The following is a 24619-nucleotide window of genomic DNA, read 5'->3' as shown; positions in this document are numbered from 1 at the left end:
TTGATAGAAATGTTCATCTTTATTCCTTAAAGTCTAACTAAGCTATTTTATGGCAGGTAATAATCTCGACCTGTGAAGAGTTTATACATTGCTGAAACTGTAAAAACATCTTTCACTGTTTTAAAACATTTAGAATTTCGTTACTTTTTTGTAAGTTAATAGTCAGAGAAAGTGGAATCTTTAAGTTTGCTTTAGCATTGCTTGCCTATAAATATGATTTAGTAAGTATAAATGAGTCTAAGTCATTTATATTTCTTCCACCTGGCCAGGGCTTGATTAAACAAGTGAGTCATCTTCATGGCGATTGTAATGTTTTGGAAGTAATAAATGGATTTTTTACAGTATCCTTATATGTTTTCGCCTAAGTAAACATTGCCATCTTGTTTGTTATATGAAACAAAATTCTTCCAGATGGAACGACCAGCTTACAGCACCCCTCCTCCTGTGGAGAACATACCTACCAATAACGAGTGTACAATGGTGGAGCTAAGGGGGACCAAGGTGGCAAGTTTTTCGCTTGGATGTGAGGAATATATCTGTCTCCCTCAGGTAGGCCGACAACTGCAATCGATGTGACTATGGTGTAAACGTCAGACCATTTCGTTGTCTTAGTTAAAGCTTAGATTATTGCTTATTGAATTGTAATGCAATGGTGGATCAATTAAAGTTGCCGCCACTACACTTGACTAACATCAAGAAATTTGAATGTTACAAGATATTGTAGCAGTTTAAAAAGTTTAACCTTTGTAAAAAAAAACAACACGCAACACTTGCAAAGGTGAGGATTTAGTTTTGTTCTACGTATGTACAGCTATGGTATGTAAAATAAATGGCAAAGGAATGGTGAATCAAAATAGGAAGAGACGTAGGCATACAAAACGTATAAAAAAGAAAATTAATTTCTTCTGAAATTTCTATAATAGAAAATTTAAATACACTAGTTGTTGATACACTTTCGAATTCACTAGTTGAAAACAGTTTTCTGTTAAATTTACTACTTGTGAAGCAATTCGGTAGCGAACACTCGCGCTTTTTTCCTTTGTCGACTTGCCGCGAATTATATCCATGTCACCATGATTGGGGATGAATTCAAACATAAAAATTTAAGGGAATCAATTGCTTTTTGCATTTGTTTTCTACAAACTTGAGATCACAGCAGGGCCGCTCAGTGCAATCTTATTGTGTTTGTGCAGTGTATTTGAAAACACGTGTCGACAAGAAATTATATTCTGCAACTAAATCTCTTATGAAAGAATAGGTTTTGAATTAGATGTTAGTTATATTGACGACCTGTCATAGAGCCAATTGCATGATTCTAGTCACTTTTGAAACATTTACTGGACTTTAGACATTACTTGCTTTGCTCACAAAGCTAGAGAAAGTTATGTTCGACCATGAAAACACATTTTCTTTGTGATAATATGCATGACCATTTGATATCATTTAATTACTTGTAGACTTAGAAATGATTGCATGTGGTTAGGTGGGGGTGTTTTGAATTCTTTTTTTCTTTTTTTATGGCCAACACCACTTAGGCGCTTTTGCTTATGGCCGCCAATATGTTAGGCTTAGAAGTGGGGTAACACACAGAAAGTGGAAGTTACCACTGCCAATGTATATTGTATAAGCAACCTTTTGCACTGCCGACCAGTTTTTAAAACATAAACTCAGCCCTGTTTTATATTTGGTTTTCAAACCAAATCTCTTTCAATCCAATAGGCCTACAACGGCAAGAAAATCACATCTTTTTGCACAGCACACCAGTCGTGAACTGTTGCGTTTCCTGTCTAAAAATGACTTTCCTCACAAGCTTCACATCATGTTTTAATTTTGGCCTGTCGAATGCACATTTACACATGGATTGGAATAATGTTGTGGGTTGAGGGGCGTTTATAGAATTCAGATGGAAAACATTTTCAAAAGCTGACAACTTCTGTAATCTTAATAAGAAAGTCAATGCATGCTTGTGACCCCTTGGAAATTTCTAAGCGAAACACCAAAGGATGATGATAATTCATTTTGGAATTTTTGCTCGGATGAATTAAGTTAAATAGTTGCATTTATTAAACTAACAACGTAGCAAATTTGTTTTAACCTAAAATTATTTAAAGGTTGTATCAGCGTCATGAACATATTTGCCACTATAGGCTACGTTATAAACCAAATGTTTCTTTATACTAAAGGCCAGACTTCTGTTGACTGTTAACTTTACTCCGGTTACTGAAAAGTTAGCAATTAACAAAACTGATGTGAAGACGCCTATAGGCCTATAACGTCTACTTCACTTGCCGAAATTGACAAACATTTCAATTGACTATTTCGTTAATTTTTATATAATCTAGTAGACGTATGGACATTAAGCCTAATTTTTAATTTTGAAGGGGTAACTACTGACAAATAATATTACTTTGTACTGATTAAAAAAGATTAAATTGTGAAAAATCAAAAATATCAAAATTACCAAATAGATGTATCCTGCATAAACACAATCCTCGAAATGGGGCAACCGCAAATGAAAGAAACAATCCCATGAAGTTAGAGAAAGTTTGTTTTTGGTCGACAAACCATGACTGGGACAGACATTTCGAAAGTTTTAGTTGATTTCTCAGCTTTTCTTATCAGCTTTAAATCGGTTATTTTTCTTAAACTCTATTTACTTTTAGGTATTGTGTATACTCTCCCCGCTGTACCGCATGTTGTGGCACTGCTTGGTACTTTGAACAAACAAGTTGATTGAGAATTGAGCTATTTTAACTTCGTGTCATTTGTTAAGCCTGATATCAGCAAAGAAACAGCAACGATTTAATCCTACTGTAAATCAAAAAAACACCATTTTAAAAACAGAAAAAAAAGTGGTTTGCAAAGTTTACACAAACTAACTTTTACGGTTGATTTCTAACTTTACTTCAAATGCCGATTGCGAGCGTATCCACCCTTGTTCACTTTCTCGTTAAGTTAGCTCAGTGAGGAAAAAGCGAAGTCGCAAAAGATTAGTTTATCTGATCGATGCATACCAGAAGCTGAGTCAAAGTGGTGCTGGCAAGCCGAGAATATTTTACACATTTAACGCTTTTTAATTTACTTGAGACATTCCGAAAACATGCTGAAGTTGTTTGTTGCATTCATATTTAAGCTGTTGTAGAACCCGGGACCTCAAACTGTGCTCTTTGTACGAAAGCAAATAGTCGTCATTTACAAGCCGTTCGTGTTTAAATATTTTATTTGGAAAGCTTTCTGCCACTATTTTGCAACGCAAAGATTTTAACTCCCGATCTAACAGATGGTACTGCTAATTTGCATTCATCAAATGCTGGCATTTGGAATTTCGTAAAATGATTGTTTTAAAAGCTTTGTCGTCTACGCTTATACTCTCTAATAGATGAATTGGGCTCTGCTTTTGAAACACAATAAAATAAAGTTCAGTGGAATTCTCTCCCTAGTTTCTATTGCCCAAAGTTAAATTGGGCAACGCAATCCAAGGCGAGTATGAACTTGCACACTTGGCGATGAAAATAAGCAACAAAATAGCAATCACTCTCATATCAGGTTGAGGTTCGCCTTTTTTGTTGGTATCCAAGCGTTCGACCAGTTGTTGTGCATTTAGAAGAAGCCAATCTTCGTGGCTTGAACAACACAGCCGCATGCTCTTGAGCGGTGTCGAACCGACGTCCTTTTGACCATCGCGCCAGAGCTCTCACCACTCGGCTATGTAGCCAAAAGTATTGTGTTAATTGAACCAGAAGCACAAGAAGTGTCTATTTTGCTTGTTAAGAGTTTTCTAATTGTTCAATCACAATATCTGGTGCCCTCCGCGATAAACAGCGGCTCGATTCTCGGGTATGACGTTTTTCGTCAATCTTCATATTCGCAGTTAAACGTTCAAAAGCTGAAACAGTAAATTTGTGGAAACTGTACAAAAACTTACTATTTTCATTCAGTTGCTGCGGTGTTGTTATACAAGACGGTAGCTACTTTTTCACTAAAATTTGACGGAAAAAAATACGTTTGATGTAGATTATTTATGGTAGCTTTTCACATCATTTCGAATACCAGCCTTTGCTGTTTAAGATCTTCAACAGAAAGTAACCAATACTGAGCGATATATTTTTATCTTTTTAGGCATTTGATCTTTTTCTGAAGCATTTGGTCGGAGGACTTCATACAGTTTACACAAAGTTAAAAAGATTGAACATTACACCTGTTGTCTGTAACGTTGAACAGGTGAGGTTTGACGAAGCAATTACATTTTGCAGTCCACAATTCCATAAAACAGACATATAGGTTTGAAAAGGGCAGTATGACTAGCCGAAAACGTTAGATTATTGTTTTTGTTTTTTGTTTTTATAATGTTAAATCTAGTGTTGTTGCTGGGTTATGTCTGTTTATGGTTTAAAAAAGTTACCTCTCTACCCAAATTGTATAATTCCATAAGAAAAAACTAACTCGAAAAATTTTCAAGATAAAAAGAATTGTTAATCCCTTTTTTAAATTTGCTTCTCTGTTCCTCATTTCGGCTTTTGTGACTGATTAAGTTTGAAATGATGTCTGCTTACTGTTTTTGAATTGGAGAAAGAAATGTTTTCTGCGCATCATAACAAATTATCCAAACAAATCAAAAGAAATCCAATAAAACAGTTCAAGCCGTTTTTCTTTTGAAGTGTCAAAGTTGAAAGTTTTTAACTCTTTTTTTACTTTTGGCATCCGACGCATTTATTTCTCTTTATGTCAAAAAGTGTTCTTCACTGACATTTCTTTTTGCAGATCAGAGCGAACTGCTTCATATTTAGCGATTTAAGATAAAATTCCAGACTAAAATTTATCTAGACCATTGTAGATTGAAAACCAAAGTCTGGTGTATGTCATGCTAGCTTACTTGATTTGATGACTGAGTTTTGTAAACAAATTTGCTTGACTCATTCAGGTTCGAGTTTTACGAGGCTTGGGTGCGATACAGCCAGGCGTCAACAGATGCAAGCTAATCACGAGAAAGGATTTTGAAGTTCTCTACCAAGATTGCACTACTGCCAGGTAATTGTTTAATCTTCAGGCTTGTTGAACTTCTAATTTCAGTACACTTCGATTAAGAATAACAATCTAGGTTACTGCATTTCTAACACGTTGAAAACCTTTGCGAATGGAAATATAGTAGGACCAGTCATAGCCTTGAGAATGGAAAATCAAGCCAACTCACAAAAGCTGAGTTGTATTTGCGAATGAACAAGTGTTGCTAGATCGAAGACGATTGCTTCTGTTTTGTTTAAATTGTGAAGTGGTGGTTCTAGATTATTACGAAATGGAGGGTGTGAACGACGGGCTCAACTATTCCCAGAAAATAAATTTTATTGATATCTTTAGATTACTACTTTGATGAAATTTAGATAAAATTTTGAAAAAAAAATTGAAACGCGCGACGTAGGCCTACACTATATTTTGTAAAAATTTTTATACAACTACAGTATATTTGTAATGCAGAAATAGAGATAAAAGGAAGGATTCTTTTATCATTTGAGAACCTCTCTTTAATAAACTTGTTTTTGGGAAGTTCGCTAGGGTCATTCTTGCAATCATTTACGATACTGTATGCAATGTTACTGGTAGTAGTTTAGTGCCATACGATGCAATGAAGCCTGTTGTTGCATTAGGATGTTGCGAAATAACCTTGAGCCTTCTGTTTGGTGCAACAGAGGCTGCGTGTTTTAGCCTACATTGACTCAACATAATCTCACATTAAATTAATAGATAAATAAATTGATTTCGACAGTTTGTTTTGATTTTAATGTAGGCCTACAGTAAACCAAATGAGAAATGTATACTAATTTATGTCTGTGTGACAATTTATCAACAATTAATCGAATTGGCGTTCATCCCAAAATGGCTATAAATGTATTGATTTGCGAATACATACAGCTTGTCCAGTATGATAAACATACAGTATTTTGAACGATTTCCGCGAAAATTACGCAACTCTATTGATAAACGTGTGGTAGGCTCCATTCTTTTTGGACAAAGATTCCTCGAAATGCTGACCCTTGGTAAAATTTATGAAGCCAAACTAATTGTTTCAATTGAAGAATGGAAAAATCCCGTTTAGTTAGTCACAGCTTTTGTGTGATTCTGGTTTCTGTTTGTTTATACTAAGTTAACTTCAGTGCTCTGTTGTGTCATTAAATCGATATCTAGTCTTAATTGTCTATCACCATTATAACATAGAGAATTCATTTGACATTTCAAACAACATTAACCTATGAAAGTCTTCCCTTATTTGGGAGATACCTTTTGAAGATCTAATAAAAACGAAAAGGTTTTTACTTTCATTTTTTGGAAAGATATTTCGACATTTTTTGGTAAATTGGATTAAGGGAAGTTACACTTTCATCTTTGTGTTTATTCAACCGTGTCTTTGTAGTCATTTGCTCACAGTTGAGCCGCTCAAACCAGCAAGTACGTTAATTATCCGTCAAAAATCCACCTTTAATCCAGTAAAACGTCAATCATTGTATTCTGGCACCCAGAAAAATAAGCATGAACAAACATTCAACGTCTACTTGTACTGAAATAAACGTAAATAGAAAAATAACATCAGTAACAACAAAGTGCAGCGCGCTTCCAAATTATAGTATTTTGAAATTGGACTTCTCCAGCCAACCGATTGAGTTATTTCAAAGCGTTGTTTTGTTATTTTTGTGTTCATGCAATATAAGGTGCCGTGAAGGTAGTTAAAGCAAAGAAACAAAAACTAAAAACTAAAATTAAACTTCAATCTTGCCTCAGCTAAATACGAAAAAAGCATTAATGTGTTTTAGTAAATGCAACACCGAAATTACATCATCCTAATGTATGTTTGGAAATAACGGGTCAACTCAATGCTTCTTTCGAGGGTTGGGTAATTTTTGTTTTTTCTTTATTTTAAAGCTCACTTAAGGAAAAGCATTGTCCTTGTTTATTCCTGGAATTTGTGACGTAAAGCACACACAGTGTTCTTGCGCTGGAATAGATGGTTTGCAGTACTTTGGTGATACTGACAGAATGTCATGTGGTAGCAATGCAATGACTTTCCCTTCTGCATTAACAAAAATGATACAATATTCTAGAAATGTATAAAAAAAGGATTTTATTTCACCAATTAAGATTAGAAATCCTGATATTTTGATACTAAAATATGTTGGTTGGGAATTTATGCCCACTCCAAATTCAAAGCTTTTGTAATTTAACACTACCAGTTTTGCATGGAAATGCAAACTGAATTAAATAAAACGAAGCCAAAAGTGTGTAAGAAAAGAAATCTATCTCAAATCAAGATTACTTATCTGGACAATAAACGTTGCATTTAGGCGAAATTTACTCTAAAAAAAATTGTTTTTTTGTAGCTACCTGAGGAAGAGCTTTGCGACATAACGTCTTAAATATTAAAAAGAATTGTAAGATTTGCTTCTGTAATACTATACTTTATTTTGTGTCTGCATTTTGGTTGACCTGAAAGGCATGTTTTATTGTTCGAGAGTGAAACATTCAAGGTTGGATGCACTGACAACGAAACTTTTAAGCAACCGATTAAGCTAACCGTTGTTTTAAATATTCTGCAATCAGTTTGCGTGAAGTTCATCGGTGTATCAGCAATCGGTGATATTAATCAGCGGATTACAATTGGCTCATATAGAAAAGTTAGTCTGAAAATAAGTTGGTTAATTAGCGAAATCGCTGAATAATTCACTGGTGGAGCGTTTTACCCATAATTTGATTCTCAATACCTCGTTAAACGCTTCGGGACAAATTGTCGTTGAAATTAACTGGTAAACTAGATGTGTATTTTATTTCAAAAGTTTCGTAAAATAAATTTTATGGGTCACACCAGTTACGTCACTGCATTTTCATATATATCCTTCCGCATATGGTGATACATGAAACATTAGAAATAGCGGCTATGGTCCTGATATTCTTTCTAGAGTTTCTTAATTAATTGTTTCGTAGTCCAACTCCGGATCAGGGTTGTTTTCTAGCACTTATAGGACACGAGTCGTCAAATGGCGTGTGCTACCGATTTAGATTGTTTCACGCAATGTGGTTTGATACATTTCAATACATCTTTCCTGCATCTATTTGTTCTGGAGTCATAGAAGATGGACTACATTTAACTTCTGAGCAATTTAATTAGTGTTTTTTCCATGTTTTACAAACCTGATTGAGTAAGTACTTTAAGGAAACCTCAATGAAATGGAATGAGATTAATCTTTGAAACAATAACAGCAATGAAGCGGATGTGCTGGGTGTGCACGGTATCATACTACAGTGTCAGTTTATAGATTGGAATGTCGCAAATGCTATTCCCGACTGCGCGGTGTGGAGTTTACATAAGTTTCTAGCTGATTCAGCAGCCTCAGTTTCGGAAAGAAAGATAGAAATGTAAAGACAGTCTTTGCCTAAGTTTCATCTCAATGGATAATTTTGTGCGAGATTCACAAAATAGATGATCTATTGCATCATTTGTTGGTAGTGATATTACTACTTCTGCCAGGTCTTTCCGGTTTAATTGTTCTATGCATATCACGAGTTATGTTTGCTCATCATCCTCATTGGTGAGGTCATAATTCACATTTGTCTTTCGTTCTGGTCTTGTTTTGTTCCTCTTTAATTCTTTCTCCCCTTTCCTGTTATATTCTTCCGCTTCACCTTCCACCAATCACATCGCGAAAACCAGTAATCAGCATTTGTCATGCTCCTATAAGGATTGGAAGTTACGTGACTTTTTTGTCAAACAATTGATTTGCTTCCTTGTTGAAGTCTTTGCTGCCTTTCTTTCGTCCCATTCATCTTTGCGGTATTTGAACCAGTGTCGTTCGAAGCAAAAGTAGAATATTTCGAAAAATTTTGGAAATAAAACGAATTTTCTTTGCCGGACTTTGTTTTTACGTTTCGAATTCAAATTTCTGGATAAGAATTTGCTTTTGTTTCACCAGCAATGTGATGCCGTTTCGTTGAGCGGCAAAACCAACCAGGATTTCAGAGCGTTAAAAGCGCCAGAAAATTGAAAATGCGCAGCCTTAGGCCTTAATAGGATCTTCGTGTTTTCGAACCAAATATGTTTTCGAAATTTTTTTTGAAATTTTTATTTCGGGAAAAAGTCAATCATGTCAGGTACGTTTTAAAAAAAGTTTTTGTTTTTAGAAGAATTTCGCTTTGTTTCATTTCGTGCTGCTGTTCATAGAATATGGTTTCATTTCTTATAGAAAAATCTAAACGAGAAGATGAGAAATGTAGCCTGCTGCATTGACTTCTAAAATTTTTCTTCTTCCTGACGTGCATAATATTTATTACGTCATAAACGAGAGCAAGCGAGGGCGCAATACATAAAAAGTTAGCTTCTATAAATAGGAGTAAATTTCACACTCACATGCCTCGATGCTTGTAATCAGTGTGTTCACACACAATTGCTGTTGTTGTTTTTGTATTTTCATGATTTCGAAACTTTTCATGGCCGCAGATGACACACAGTTGCTGCTTGAGATATGTCACTTTGGTTAATGGATTTAGGATTTTGTGTTTAGATTAGACAATGACCTCATTATATATTTAGAATCTCAAAAGTTTTCAATTTTTTGTTAAAAAGTAGACGAGCTAATGAGTGGATCAAAGGTTAAGAAGCCGAAGTAACGTTTGTTGTCGGCCAAATAGTTATTATAAAAAAACAAACATAAAATTATTTGTTCTTTAAACGTTAGAGTACTGGTTAGGTTTGAAAAAGTTAACAAGCTTGCGTACCACAAAGATTTTAAGGTTGACCCTTTACAAAAAACGTTTTGCAAAAATACTCTAAAATCAGAGGTGGGTAGTGGCGCGCCACTTTTGTAGTGCCGCTACTAGCACGCCTCTGTTTTGATAGGAATACTGCCACCACACTTTTGTTAGAGTAGCTGCTGCAATATAGACGCTACTTTTTTTTCCCAAGGTAGCAGAGAGGTGAAACAGTTGTTTCGGTTGTACTTCCGCTACTTTGCAATTTAAAATAGAAAAAAAAAATCATTTTTAGAGATTTTCAAAGTAGCAGATGCTCACCTCTGTCTAAATGTATTACTGTTAGTGCTTCACTAGTCGTACTTTTTTCCTGAAAAAAAAAAGCATTTACTGACTCCTTTGAACTCAGGAGACGCGAGCCCAGGTTGAGAACCACTGTAAAGAATTGACGCTTCAAAAATACAGCATCGCACTGGTTTGTTTTTGATGAGTCATTTAAAATAATTTTGCCGCGTTGTGCGTCGTACAACGCGGTTTGCACGGTTTTGTTTGTTCTTTACCAAATTGTTATGGCTGTCATGTTGTTTGTTCTTTTAAGAGAGCATCTTTGGTTTTTCTCTATATTCACTTTTGAAGCAGCATGGGCTAATACTTTGTTGGGTCCGTTTTGAAGATTTAAAGTGATTTGTGAATTTTTAATGCAAATTTTAAAAGAAATTGCCAGCTGCATGATGTTTGAAAACAGAACTTTTTAACTTCTTAGCCATTCTAGTTGACGTCAAGTTGATGTCGAGGTAGGAAGCGATATTGATTGGCGAGACCCTCACTAGTCGACGTGTTATTGATGCGATCGTATCATTTGTATACATTTCAATTTAATTTAAAACCAACAGAATGAGATATTGAGGTCGTTCTCCTATCTCGGTTTCCTTAACCCAAGGAAACTAGAAGCTCGTTTGTTGCAAGTATGACTTGAAGCCCTAATCTTTTTGTAACCGAAATGCTTACGGCGATCTGTTCACACAGGTGGCCTAGACACATGAATGCAAAAATTATGCAGGTATTGTGAAACATATAATCTTATGGGGTTTTCTTGGATTTGTATCCAAGTAATTGTCTAATTGTATTACTTCGAACTTTTTGTTGGTTGGCTGTGATGAACGTTTATTTTTATCAACAAAAGGATTTTGTAGGCCGACCTGATTCCAAAACGTTTTGATCTATTCATGTTAATGTCCGGATACTGCATTTGATTCTAGTCTTCCATCACTTTGCATCTATTCTTTCATCGTATCAATAAAGAAATAATTGTTTGATAAGCAAGTTAGTTACTACTTGGCGTCTCATGAATCATGTTACGTAAGGTTTAACAACAAAAAATATTAAACTTTTATAGTTTTAATCCACTTAATTGAAATTACGTTGCAACGACGCTTAATGAGAAATGTTTGAATCATTTGCAAAGACGAGAAACTCTTCTAAATTTGCTTTAAATAATTTTTAAACTAATTTAAAATCGACCAGCTTCTTCAAAGTTATTTAATGTACTTTCTATAAAGTCGAATTATAGACTTTAATAAGTATTATCTTGTGTTGAGGAAGCACACATCTTTTTCAGATTTCTGAAACGCCAATTCATCTAAGACTTTTAATTGGCGCACTTTTGTGGTATCTATCATATTATTTTATATTAAATTGTAAAAATAAATTTCTTAATGATCTGGAAAGTCTTGTTTATCCAATGCCAGTTTAAAATGTGACATAAACTGAAATGCCAGAAGTTTATTACAAATTAATGTTGCTGAGGCTGACTCAAGGGATAGAAAACCAACAATGATCATGAAAATTTAAACTGCCGTATTGAAAGTGTTTATGGCCTTGTCACACCCAATGATGAAAACATTTTTATATTGGGTAATGAATAATGTCATTAAAACCTTAAAGTCGGCTACATTGTTTATTTCAGTATTATCTGGGTTATTGCTTTTTAATAGACATTATCTTAATATTGCATCTTTGACAAGGAAATATAGTTTTTCTTTCTATTTCAATGTCTTTGTGCTTTAGATAGGAAAGGTTTCATGTTAAAAGTATTTTTATTTCCCAGAAACTGCATTAATTTTTTAATGAATTTCGATAACGACATGCTTTATTTTGTGTTGTAAAAAATGCTCGAAAACCAAATTAATAAACATACTTTGCTGCTGCTATCAGCTAGGATTAAATGGCCTTTCTCCGGTTAAGCTGTTATTTATGGCAATGTGGTCAAGGTTTCACTGACATGTCTGGTGAAAACACAAAGATGACATTCATTTTCTGAATATGTCCGAATACCATAAGTTGATAATGATCTTTATTTATTTTCTGTCAGAAAAGTCGAAAATATTCTCGTTTTTAATGTAATTTCAAATCCTTGATCTTTCTTTACGATAATTTAGCAAAAAAAGTGTGTCGATCTGAGAAGCTTGATTTTATCTTTGTTCGGAACAACGGGTGATTTAGAACTTCTTTTTTCTGTCCCATGTAGATGTTTTCTAATCTGAAGCTAGGGTTGGAAATCGGTTGTAATTTTGACACATACTTCTTGTAAACATGATGATTTGTATTTTGTTGATTTATAATCTTTAGTGCAGTGGTTCCCAATATTTTTAGGCTTACGGCACCCTGCAGAAGAGAAACATATTTGTGGAACCCCATTGCAGACCAAATGGGTAAAAACCTTTCCATGCACAGCATTCACTTATTGGACTACAATCAACAATCAGCACAACTGGTACAGCCATTGCATGAGACACTGACATCAAAACTACTTCAGTGGCCGAGCGTTTTCGCCTTCGGTTCTGGTGCTGGTAGATCTAAGATCGATTCCGGATCGGGAAAATCCGAAGATTTTAAAGTTTAAAAGCTGTACCAGTTGTGTTGTTTCTTGCTTGGCGCAGTGAAAATAAGTCGGGTAATATTGTGATGACATGATGACATCGCGAACCTGATAGAAGATTAAAAATGAGCCGTCGCTAAAAGACCTTTAGCTGTTGTAGAGCGACAATAAATAAAACTATGACATTAATATTATGTGACATCATACAGTCACAACAACAGAAGGGTGCCACTCTTGAAATTGGTCACCACAAAACAGCCCTGCAAGATGTAAATACAACTGTGCATGAAAACTTCATCAGCAACACTGATTTTTGGTAAATGAATATGAAAAATAGCTCGCGGCACCCCAGAGTATTAAAAATGGCACTCCGGTTGGGAACCACTGATTTAGTGTGGTGTATATTTTCTAGTTATAATAGATAAAAATCAAGTTGTACATATTGGAATTCTAAGATCTATTTTATTCTATTTGAATAAGACCTTCTGATGATCCGTTAAGTGAAACAATTTGTAAAGGCTTCAAATAGTAATAACTATATTTGATGGAATTCTAAGATCTATTTTTTTTATTTTTATGTCTTGACTCTTTATACTAATATGAATAAGCAGCCAAAAAATGTTTGCCTGCCCTAACTCAGGCTTAGCTTTGAGCGAGTATTGTTTTGTCACAAACAGCAAACATGCTTTCAGTGGCTTCAGCAAGGAGTTCAAAACCGACAGCATATGGTTTGCAATTTCCCTTTATTATGATGTTGGGCTTACTTTTACGTGTGGTTGTATCATAATTATCCATTGTTTAGTAACAATTAATGAAGCGTGAGAAAGAATAGGAAGCAAGCTTAGCTGCTGGTAACTGGCTTCACTTGGTTCTTGCCACAGCTGAAAAAAATAACGTTGGTATTTTTGCATTGATAAGTTGTTGCATAATGCAAGATTGCCGTAAAGCTGGTAAAAAAAGTTTGACTCTTTCAGTTTTAACGGCTACTACGGCATTCGATTGCTAAGATGATAAATCTCACGATTAGACCACAGCAACAGCTTCACACCCTGTCAAAGTTTTCTTAATCGGCAGTACATGTAACGGCTTTCAGCTAGTTTATGTGCCAATGAGTATCCGCCCGTGATTATTGCAAATCAGAAACTGTGTAAATCCTTTGAGCATGTCATTTTGGTTTTGCATTTCTCTGTAGTGTACTGCATATTTGCTTAAAATCCAAAAACAAAAATCAAAGACAAAATCTTTTGTTAGAAACCACTCATGCGTAAACTTTGTAACCTGATCTGTGATAAAAGGAATGTGTTTCTTGACGTCACCGTTGAAGCTTTTGCGGTTTTTGACTGCAAATTTTTTAATGAGGATCATACTTTCAGTAGTGAAGTAGCTCTAACATACCGTAGCCTACTTTTTCATTGACATCATGTCTCATGTTTTAAACAAGCATGAGAGGTGAGATTCTTACACCAGTTTCCAATCTTTGTACGAACTATCTTCACCAGCCCAAAAGTCGAGGGGCTCTGGCTCTGCCTTTTACCATTCTTCGAATTGCGGCGCTGACCCGGACTAATTGTTAGGAAAGTAATTGCCAATTATTAAAAATTTTGAGTCAAGTTACTTGACATTCGTTTAATCCAGGATTCTTAACCTAGGGTACTAACACCACCGTGAGGTTGGAGACGTGTTCTCAGGAGGTGAGTGGATACTGAATCCTGAGGGGTATGTTATAACATGGAATCAAAAGCAGAAGCAGGCTCCATCCGCGATCTGTGAGTGTGGCAAGGAGGAACACACCGCCGACTACACTACACACCATCTGTAACTGCGCCATCTACTATGCGACAAATGGTGTGCATGGTCTGCGTGAACTGGATGACGAATCAATTCAATGGCTGCTCAACACCTGCCCAAATATCTAGACCACTGCTCAAGGGTGGTAAAAAGCAGAGCCCCTCGACCCCTGGAGTGGCGAAGAAAGTTCAAACGAGGAAGATGAAGAAGCAGTTACTTGTTTAACAGACATATAACATTTTTGCATTGAAGGTGGTTATTAATTTTCTGCCATTTTAGAAAGGGGTATGACTACTGGTTGGTGATTTCAAAGTTGTGTCTACAAGAAAATAGTTTAGAAATCACTAGTTTAACAAAACGAACTATTTAATTGGGTCGCTTTTTTCTGGACTCAAATTCATTTTTGTAAAGATTTTCTTGTAAAGGATTCACAAAATAAATCGAACCAATTTGACTTGATGTTAGATCGAGTGAGGTTGACTGTAGTTCAGTGCTCTTCAACCTTTTTGTCAACACGGAACCCCTCATGTACTTTCGCGTTTGTCACGGAACCCCACTAACAAAAATTTGGTTAAACACTGTTTTTACTTTATTCTCACAAAGGCTCAACACTCAACAGCAGCTCAAGTCTGTAGTCTCTACTCTACTTAGTCTGCTTGTACTTCTGTGATCTTTACATGGGCAACATTCTATAACTGTGATGCAACAATAACGTTCTTGTTGATAGAATAACAATAAACAGCAAGTGACGCCATAATTAAATCAATGTTTTATTCGGTTGTTGACTGCATTCAACCTCTTGTTTAACAAAATAGTCTACTTGGAGTGTGAATGCGGTGCAGTGATCTAAAGAAATCGGAATGACGCATCAAAAAACTCACGGAACCCCACTTCATGTTCCGCGGAACCCTGGGGTTCCGCGGAACCCCTGTTGAAGAGCACTGTGTAGTTTGAATTGATGCTACTACAATCCATTCGTTGGTTTATACATGAGAAGTAGTCAACACGAGAAAAAACAACAAAACTGTTGAGCTTCACTTTGCAAATAAAATTATTTTATTTGAGGTATTTTGCCTTAAGAGAATAATGCCCACTTACAGTTTTGCCCACTTTCAAGCAGCTCCAGTATTTTGCCAATAACTTAGTAAATAGGTTCATTCCATTCTTTTTCTACTGTTGTATTTTCAGTTAGACGTTTTTTAGAAAAATCTTGGAAAAATAACATCAATCCAAAGAGTATATATGAGTACACCAAGACCAAAGGGTATATATGAGTACACCAAGACCACAGGGTATATATGAGTACACCAAGACCAAAGGGTAGCCTATATATGAGTACACCAAGACCAAAGGGTATATATGAGTACACCAAGACCAAAGGGTATATATGAGTACACCAAGACCAAAGGGTAGCCTATATATGAGTACACCAAGACCAAAGGGTATATATGAGTACACCAAGACCAAAGGGTATATATGAGTACACCAAGACAAAAGGGTATATATGAGTACACCAAGACCAAAGGGTATATATGAGTACACCAAGACCAAAGGGTATATATGAGTACACCAAGACCAAAGGGTATATATGAGTACACCAAGACCAAAGGGTATATAGGAGTACACCAAGACCAAAGGGTATATATGAGTACACCAAGACCAAAGGGTATATATGAGTACACCAGAGTTTTAAGTACGTTACGATGTTGTTGGTACATTAGTCTAGCTCTGTTGTTTTCAACCTTTTTCATACCGCGACCCATTTTAACAACCCAATGTAACTGACGACCCCCTTCCAAAAAACTTGGTTCAGGCATATGTAAAACATTTGTGTATGCGCAATAGCACAAAAAAAAACATACTTACAAACAATATAAATTACGATACCACTCCGTTGAAACAAATACTCATTTATTGAATTCATCCACAGGGCAGCATTAGTGACTAGTGAGATGGCTTTTTTCTGCTTAAATCTTTTACTTTCTTTACGTCTTCGCGACCCCCAGCGAAAAGGTAAACCACCCACCCGGGGGTCGTGACCCCCAGGTTGAAAACCACTGGTCTAATTCTAAACAGCTGCAACATTAAACCAACGTAGAAAACGATCCGAAAACATTTACAGTAAATTACCGAATTTGAAACAAAGAAACATTTTCCTGGTTATTGTTATAAAACAATATTGATTGACAGGCGATTGTTCAATATTCTGGAAATTACTATTTTCCTGTCCAGGCTTAGTCAATGGAAAAATCTCGTGTAGCTGATAAAAATGAACACTCAAATCGTCGTGCTTGGGGTTACGATGCTTTGTTGACTTGAGTAGTGCCGCTTGAACGAGCCCAATTTTTGCAGTAGCAAAGTTTTTGTATGCATAAAATTCTGAAACTTAAACACCCATTCACTGCGTGTATTGTTTTAAGTGTTACCTTTCATCTATTATAAAACGAGTCGATGGAAAAGATACAAGCATCATTATGCTCTTTTTCTAGGACCTTGTTCTTATGTGGTGGCCCGATGATGCATAATAGGGCAGTGGCGTAGCCAAGGGGGGGGGGGGGTTACAACCCCCCCTTTGGCACGCATGTGACGTCATGATATTGAAAATGATGCTTTCAGTCTCTATGTCTCTAAAACAAAGTTTGCCTAATTTTAAACGAAACTGCATTAAAAGAGCGAGTTTTGCCAATACCAAACATTCAATTAACTCAGCCAAGAATTAGCAACAAAAAAACATAGAAACTTAGCTTTATTTCTGAAAAATGCCCAAGAAAACATGATCTTATCCTTTTGCCATGCCACCGGACAGCACCATTTTACAGGAATATTTATACCCACATTTTTGTTGAAAATGCTCTCACAATGCACCAAATTCAAAGTAGTTTTTCAAAATTTTCTGGGTGAGGCCCCCCCAGACCCCCCGCCGCTGGGGGTCGCCTTTGGCGAAAACGCCGTCGGGCTTCGCCCGTCGGTCGTCAAAACCCCCCCTTTCACAATTCCTGGCTACGCTACTGAGTTAGGCTATACTTCAAAATGTTACAAATACTATCACAAATAGTTATACCAGCAATAAAAGCAATGGTGTATATGTCAACTTTTCACCTGACAACCGTACTGGGCTACAAAAATAGAGCAAAGCCACTTACTTCGGACAGCACGTTTTTTCTAGCTTGCAGAGCCAAGAGATGGTGTTGCTATTCGTACCTGTATATATTGTTTCTTCAAGTCGGCTTTGGTTTGATATCTTTGGTGGCTTCAATGCATACAGGAATACACATCCAGATACCGTATTTACTTGATTGTAAGCCGCGGCTTATAAAGTTTTTTTTCCATCATGTTTGCGGCTTAAATTCAAGGGCGGCTTACAATCAAAGGCGGCTTACATTTTTTTGTTTTTGCCTTTTTCCTTGTCGACTTTGCCATAGATGTTTTGCCGTACTGCGTTGTCTGCCGACAATTGTGAAGTTGTGACGTGCATTTTAAATTGTCACATGCATTTATGACGTGCATTCGAAAGAAAAAAAGGAGTTGTCAATTTTGTTTATGGTACTTAATGAACATACCGGTAAATTTGGAGAGTACTGCAGTTTCAGCTTTGCGTGTAAACAGTATTTGCGGCTTACATTTAAGGGCGGCTTACATTAAATTTTTAACACTATCACATGCGGGTTACAATCAAGGGCGGCTTACAATCAAGCGCAGCTTACAATCAAGTAAATACGGTATGCGCCGACAAATTATTACAAACTGCTGCACAGCTTGAGGGATGTAGGCTACTAGTTCTTCACGAACTGAAAACTTCTATTTGCTTTATTATTGCATCTTACTTCATCACAATGAAACACTGCTGCCATAAGCTTTCACCATTCTTTTTGTCAGATACCTGTATGAAACGTATGAAGTTGAAGTATATTCGATAATTGTTTAATTTCAACACACATGTTAATATATGATGTTTGAAGCTTAATTGGCAGCGCTTGGAAATATGTCAACAAGAAATCAATTTTTATTTGCAGAGAATTCTATAGGCTACACATTTTGGTTTCACGAATCATTTCCAGATTTGTCACTTTCTTTAAGTGAAGAAGGGCTTCAGTTATTGTTATTTGAAAGCTGCAATGATGCTTGGATGTCATCCACCTGCCCTTTCGCTCGGAAACATAGGGTATAAAATTAGGCGAACAGACTATCAGGAATTGTATCGAAAATTGGCGATTGGATTAGTTAAAGTTAATTGAAGCCTGCAACAGTCAGATTCGAGTCAATTGAAGTCTATTTAATTTGATTGCATGTCTCGACTCTCGCATTTAAGTGCAATATCTTGTAGTTGAGTTTGAAAATTGTGCACATTGTCCCATCACAACATGACACATTTATCTCCCGTATACCTGCTAATAGTGCAATTAGCAAGAAGATGGTCACATGACCGTTATAAGCCTACCCACAATTGCATAATAAATGTCACATTTTAAATGTTCTTGCAAGATATTAATTATTTATGAGGGCTCGAACATCTTGTTTTGAAATTTTCGATTCTATAAACTTTCTTTTCAAGTTTATGTTCCTTCCATCTCCGCAAGGTACTATGATGATTCAAGCAGTCGTTTTAAATCGGACAAGATCTGACAAACTGAACTGTTGGATTTCTCTGAATGGTTCAAGCCCTTGTGACCCTGCGGGGACGACTTTGCGATGATTCAATTATCTTATCATGAATCGCTTAAAGATTTATTGCGCTCAGAGTGAATAGAATTGTATCGTCGGGCGGGTTCGACATTTTTTTTAAAAACAGCAACTCATGATCAGTTCATCACACTTTCCATATGGTGGACTTAATGAGTTTTAGGACTATGCACATGACGAAACGACCGAACGCAGACATCATTGTAGGCTATATTGAAAATTGTAGCCGCTTTTTGACTGATAATCGTTTAATTACCGCCACCACCGAAAATCTTGAGTGAATTAAAAGCTACTGCGTTGCTAAGTAAAAGCAAATATTAAGTATGTTTCCTTGTAATGAATTTTGTAAAGATGCAAGGTGGCTTTGGGTAAACTAAAGTTTCTGGATGTTGCATTTATTGGCAAACATTACAAAAAACTAAACAGCTGTTTGATCATTGGATTTAGACCACGTGTGGGCGCAGCTGTATCTGAAAGCAATGAATGAAAAATGCAAAGCGGTTGCAGCATATAAGGAGTTCTCTCACACCCGAGGGAAGCTTTTGCGTCTTGGCCTGGTTACTTAGATGACAATGTTCCCGCATTTTGTCATCCTGGGATATCCTGAGATTACACCGCTTCTCAAAAGATACAATTGTGACCAGCCAATGGTGTCGGCTTTTTTGGAAGGAAATAGTTTTTCCCACAAGCCGTACAACATGGTTTTGAGCCTCGTAGACTGTACACAAACTTAACTCGATAACTGATCTGGGGGGAAAAGTTAAATGATGCTGCTGTCAATTACGCTTCGGGAAGCTATGCATCCTGCTAAGCAAGTCCACGTTGGTCTTAACCTGTAATCAATTTGATGTCCATGGTGTTTTGTTGCAAAAAGATAAAGACAGGAAAAGCTTGGTGAACTCGAAGAAAGCAAAGCATTTTTTCAAAACGGCCACACAGATCTACGTAATGCTCAGTTTCACTACAGTATTGACAAATAGGAATGGACTTTCATTAAAATTTATTATAGTCAAAGCTTTAATGCAGCGTTGTATACAGATTGCATTGTTACTTGAAATGACGACCTCTCCTTCTTATGTTATGCAACTTTATTGTGGTTGAATGAAAAAAAAAGACTACTTCTTGTTTGCGCACAATGCTCCATCGCAATATGTTTTCAATTGAATGTTGGTAAGCACAAAGCAGGAAAAGTTTTCTTTTGTTTTAAATCTTGGTAGGAAGTGGCCGACATTAAGATTTCCTCTTTGTGAGTGTGTGTTGTGCAGACCGCTCTATTCGTTCTGGAATCCTTGAAAGAGTAATAACTTGAAAAAGATTCGGATTTTACTTAGGTTTTGAAATAAAAAAACATATGGCATCTATAGCACTTTTTTAATTTTTTTGTGGACAGATAGTTTTGTACTTAAGTTCTATTGCTCAATATGTTTACCAACCCAAAATTATTTTACTAGATATAAACCATTGCTTTCACAATGATCATCAAATCTACACATTTTTAATAATAATTTCTCTTCCTAGACAATGAACATAGCCTTCACATTTGCCTTGTTTGAATCGAGCAGTATCGCTGCTAGGCGAACAATATATGTTTTGCTTCTTTCGAACAAATTATTTGGGTTACAAAAACTTTTCTCTTTTTGCACAAGCTACATAGCGAACCTCGTCTATGGGGCGACTTCCGAACTTCTCAAGTTTTAGACTTACATTGATGATTATTAGTTCTGAAGAGATGACGCAGCTGCACATTGCGCTACTAAATAGACCTGCGTTACATTAATAATATTAGTACTGCATTAAGCTTCAAAAGTTGAAAAAGTACAGCATGTCGTGAATATAATTTGCTGTGATTCAGTCGACCTAAAATATTACAGCTTTCATTGGGGCTGTAAGCTCTGCAGAATTGCTTCTCCATCTAAAGTTTGGATTGTATTTTGATAAACTTATCAGTAGGTTGTCGTTCCCCTATTTCCAAACATTTAGTTCCAAATGACATATCAATTAACAATTGGTGAGAAGAAACTCCTATTTTTTGTGAAAGGAACTACATTGAGTTTCATTTACTGCGCACACTTCTAAATCATGTGGATAAAAATTGTCATTAATTATTCATACTTAAAATTACAAGAAGTAGATTATTATTTGTTGAATCAAGTTAACTTATCCTAGCAAATCTTAATGAGTTTAAATCAAGACAAATAGCTTGTGATAGAAATAGAGATCGATTTGCCATCTGCTTCTTTTCTTATATTTGTCTCTCAAACAAATAATTATTTCATAAATCATTCTCAATTTATTGGATCTAAAAGCAAAATTAAACGACTTTAGTGACGTAGAAAGAAATCTCATAAAAACTCAGCGGCTGTTTGTTTTCATCAGTTTGTGATTCTCATGCGCTGCGTCTAACTATTCAACATCAACATACAACATCGGTTAGACTGCATCGCATGTTAAAATTGTTGTATCAACAAACTAATTTACAATAGTCCAACAAAAAGAAATCTTGCTACTGAAACAAACAAGATATCGTGCACTTGACATTTTTCAGAAAATGCAAATGCTCCTGTTGTGATGCTGTGAAATGCAAACGTTTTATGACTGGGAAGCAACAAAAAATATTTGGCATCAAGTGTAATTTGACGTATAAAAGACTTAAATTGATGAAGATATGTTACCCACTTTAAATAAAGTTCCTTTGTTTATAGAAAATTATCTTTGTTTTGCATTGAATTGAATGAAGAGCATTAATTATTGAGGTGATCTTCAGACCGTACATTTGTACAGCCCTTGAAAATAATTTAATTTTATCAAATACCTGTCCATGTGGTATGACATTGCGACCGTGGTCTTGCCCGAGTAGTTGACAGTTTGGTAGGGAAAGTGACACATTGCTCTCTCTGGAGACCGTGGCCTGCTAAATCAGTCATGCGTAAACATCACGTGAAGGCTTTCACTTTTCTCTCATGGGAGCTGTCATCATCACAGCTCATTATGACATCACACTTGTCATATAAATGTATGTGATCCCTTGTCAAGTTCAAAAAGTAATGGATTTTTGCACTATATCGATTCATTTTTAGGAAATATAGCTACCATTTAGACCACTAGACAAAATGCCACGGGATTCCGGGAACTAACTAATTGGGATTCTGGCTGTTTGGTGACCAAACTGCCAGGTATTGGCTTAATCTTATCGAGTGTGTTTTTTTCTGACTCCAAAATTTGATTTTAAATCAAATGTGAAATATTTCGACTGCCTTGGTCGAGAGAGTAAACACTGTAAAATCTATCTAAAACAGTTATTCTAGACAGCTTTTGCGCAAACACAACGTTAATAAAAGATTCTTTTATGAAAACACAACTTTTATGAAAACAATGTCTTTGACTTTTTTTCTACTCATTCATTGCTCATGGCTAATCAGTAATTATACTTGGAGCTATTGCTTTTTGTTGCCGCTGTATTCAAAAACATGTCAGCATATTTAGACTTAAAGCTTTGTCGTTGACTGGTTGTGACAATTGTGACCAAATGGATTGGCCTTGCGGATGAATATAAATCTTGCCTAAAGTCGGTAATTATCAATTCCAAACCACGTGGGGGTATATAGAATATTTTACACCAAATAAGTAAAATTCATTAAGCAATTAGCATCGGGGAAGTGAATTTAGAAATATGATGCGTGAAGTGGACTTCCGTACGATTTTCATAACAGGCTACAGTCTGTGTGCACTACTGTTGAGAACAGGGGATAACCAACAAATCGCTGCAACACTGCAAAAAACATTATCATTTACGATTCTATTTGAATAAGGATCTTCTGATGATTTCCCCTTTGAGGTGAAACACGCTGTAGAGGTTTCAGAAAGTTCTGTAATGACTATATTTGATGTAATTTGCTCTGTTTGACGTTTTTGCTTGGGTTGGAGCACTTTTTGTAGTATTAATAATATTTATTGTTTAATATTATCATTTCATGTCTATTTAACATAATATTACTCAACTGATTTTAGCAAATCTTTTACAGTCGACCGGGACGTCCCCCAAAGCGCTACCCTGTCCTCCCTCCCACTACAGACTTGATGTCGCATCACGCCAATCTAAGGAGCGGCAATGTAAGTAATTACTGCAACTTTCAACATTAAAATGTATACTTTTAATTGAGTATTCTCACAGACTTCGATGAACGTAAAACTTTGACCAACCATGTTGAAGCAGAACTATGAAAGCTATCTTTGATATTCTGATCGGAATTAGCATTGTCAGTTAGGTTTGACGTCTTGTGTGTTTTGAAACAATTTTTTAAATGAAAATTTCCGCTAAATTATATGGTCTACCTTCGTTAATATCAAAACAACATTGAAATATACGACGCTCTTCCGATACAGTTCATGTTTATTTTTCTATTAGACTCTTCTCAATCAAACCGACTTCTCTGTGCTTCAGAAACGAATTCGACTTGGAAGCAGCATGGAACAAACAAACGAGAGGAGAGGTAAGCGAAAGCTTTGAATAGATTTTGTAACTCAGAGAGCGTTAACTTTTGAATCAGATGAATGCGTCTGCCCCGATAGCTCAGTTGTCCGCCTCGTTAGCTCAGGTAGTTAGCGCTTGACTTTGTGAACAAAGAAGCTTCAAGATCAGGCGGCGCTGGTTTGACTCCCGGCCCACGGGGTGTGCGCTTGAGCAACGCACGTTAAGGACTGCTCTCCATTCAGCGGCATCTAATGGATGGAATAGTTCCCCGGCAACAAAACTTCAACAATAAAAACTTCACTCTGTCAATCTCGGTAACCGGCCCTGCGTCAAAAGCCTCTACAGTCTACAAATATGCAAAACTACCAGGAATAAGCTATCAAAGCTTTGTCAGTCCGAGGATAAAGACCTCAAACCAACCGAGCTAATCGACCTTTTGTCATCTCAATGTACTTTGCTAAACCATAAATCTACAAAAATTAGTTTCTAAGTTCGTCATTTGTGTTTAATGCTGCACTAATCTATAGCCCACTCTATCTAAGCATTTTAAATGTAGATGTCGTTCCTTGTCGGTTTATTGGTGTGAGCAGTCGATCTAATCGTTATAGAGATCGCTTGATAGACGTTGCGTGGGCTTTATAAATCTTTCATAAGCACAAATTCTTTTAGGAAAATAAAAGCAATCATCGCAGTGACAAGAAATTTAACGTTTAATCTCTAAATATTAAACCAATTTTTACTCGCCAACTAGGCTACATCATTCGGAAATCTCAATATGCAAACAATGCATTAATTTAAGAAAAAAAAGAATGCAGAAAAAAAAATTCAAATTGTATCACCAACAAACTGCGCTTGTGCTAAAGAAGAGATAAAAATAGCATTTGAAAGGTGTTATTGATAGAAATGAGAATTGATCTGAAAAGCTTAGTAAACAGGCTTAATTAATTACCCGTATCTCTTAAGTGATCAATCGTATAGCCTTGGCTTTGTCATTTTAAAGACATTATGAAGAATTAGCTGCATTCCGAAGCATGAGAAACATCATTAGATATCCGTTCTCTTCGCAATAACTA

General features: G+C 36.0%; 1 protein-coding gene across 1 annotated transcript in view; it reads left to right on the top strand.

Annotated features, from left to right (window-relative positions):
• LOC145783202 (dachshund homolog 1-like) overlaps positions 1–24619 on the top strand; it is a 49220-nt gene that overhangs the window by 4649 nt on the left and 19952 nt on the right. The window contains exons 2-6 of the mRNA XM_082595003.1: positions 412–549; positions 4120–4221; positions 4922–5028; positions 23098–23185; positions 23481–23565. Coding sequence (XP_082451129.1) covers positions 412–549; positions 4120–4221; positions 4922–5028; positions 23098–23185; positions 23481–23565 — 520 coding nt within the window. The remainder of the gene's footprint in view (positions 1–411; positions 550–4119; positions 4222–4921; positions 5029–23097; positions 23186–23480; positions 23566–24619) is intronic.

This window comes from Aplidium turbinatum, chromosome 14, assembly GCF_918807975.1.
Source record: "Aplidium turbinatum chromosome 14, kaAplTurb1.1, whole genome shotgun sequence".
Taxonomy (NCBI): domain Eukaryota; kingdom Metazoa; phylum Chordata; class Ascidiacea; order Aplousobranchia; family Polyclinidae; genus Aplidium; species Aplidium turbinatum.
This window is presented reverse-complemented; position numbering and strand designations above follow the sequence as displayed.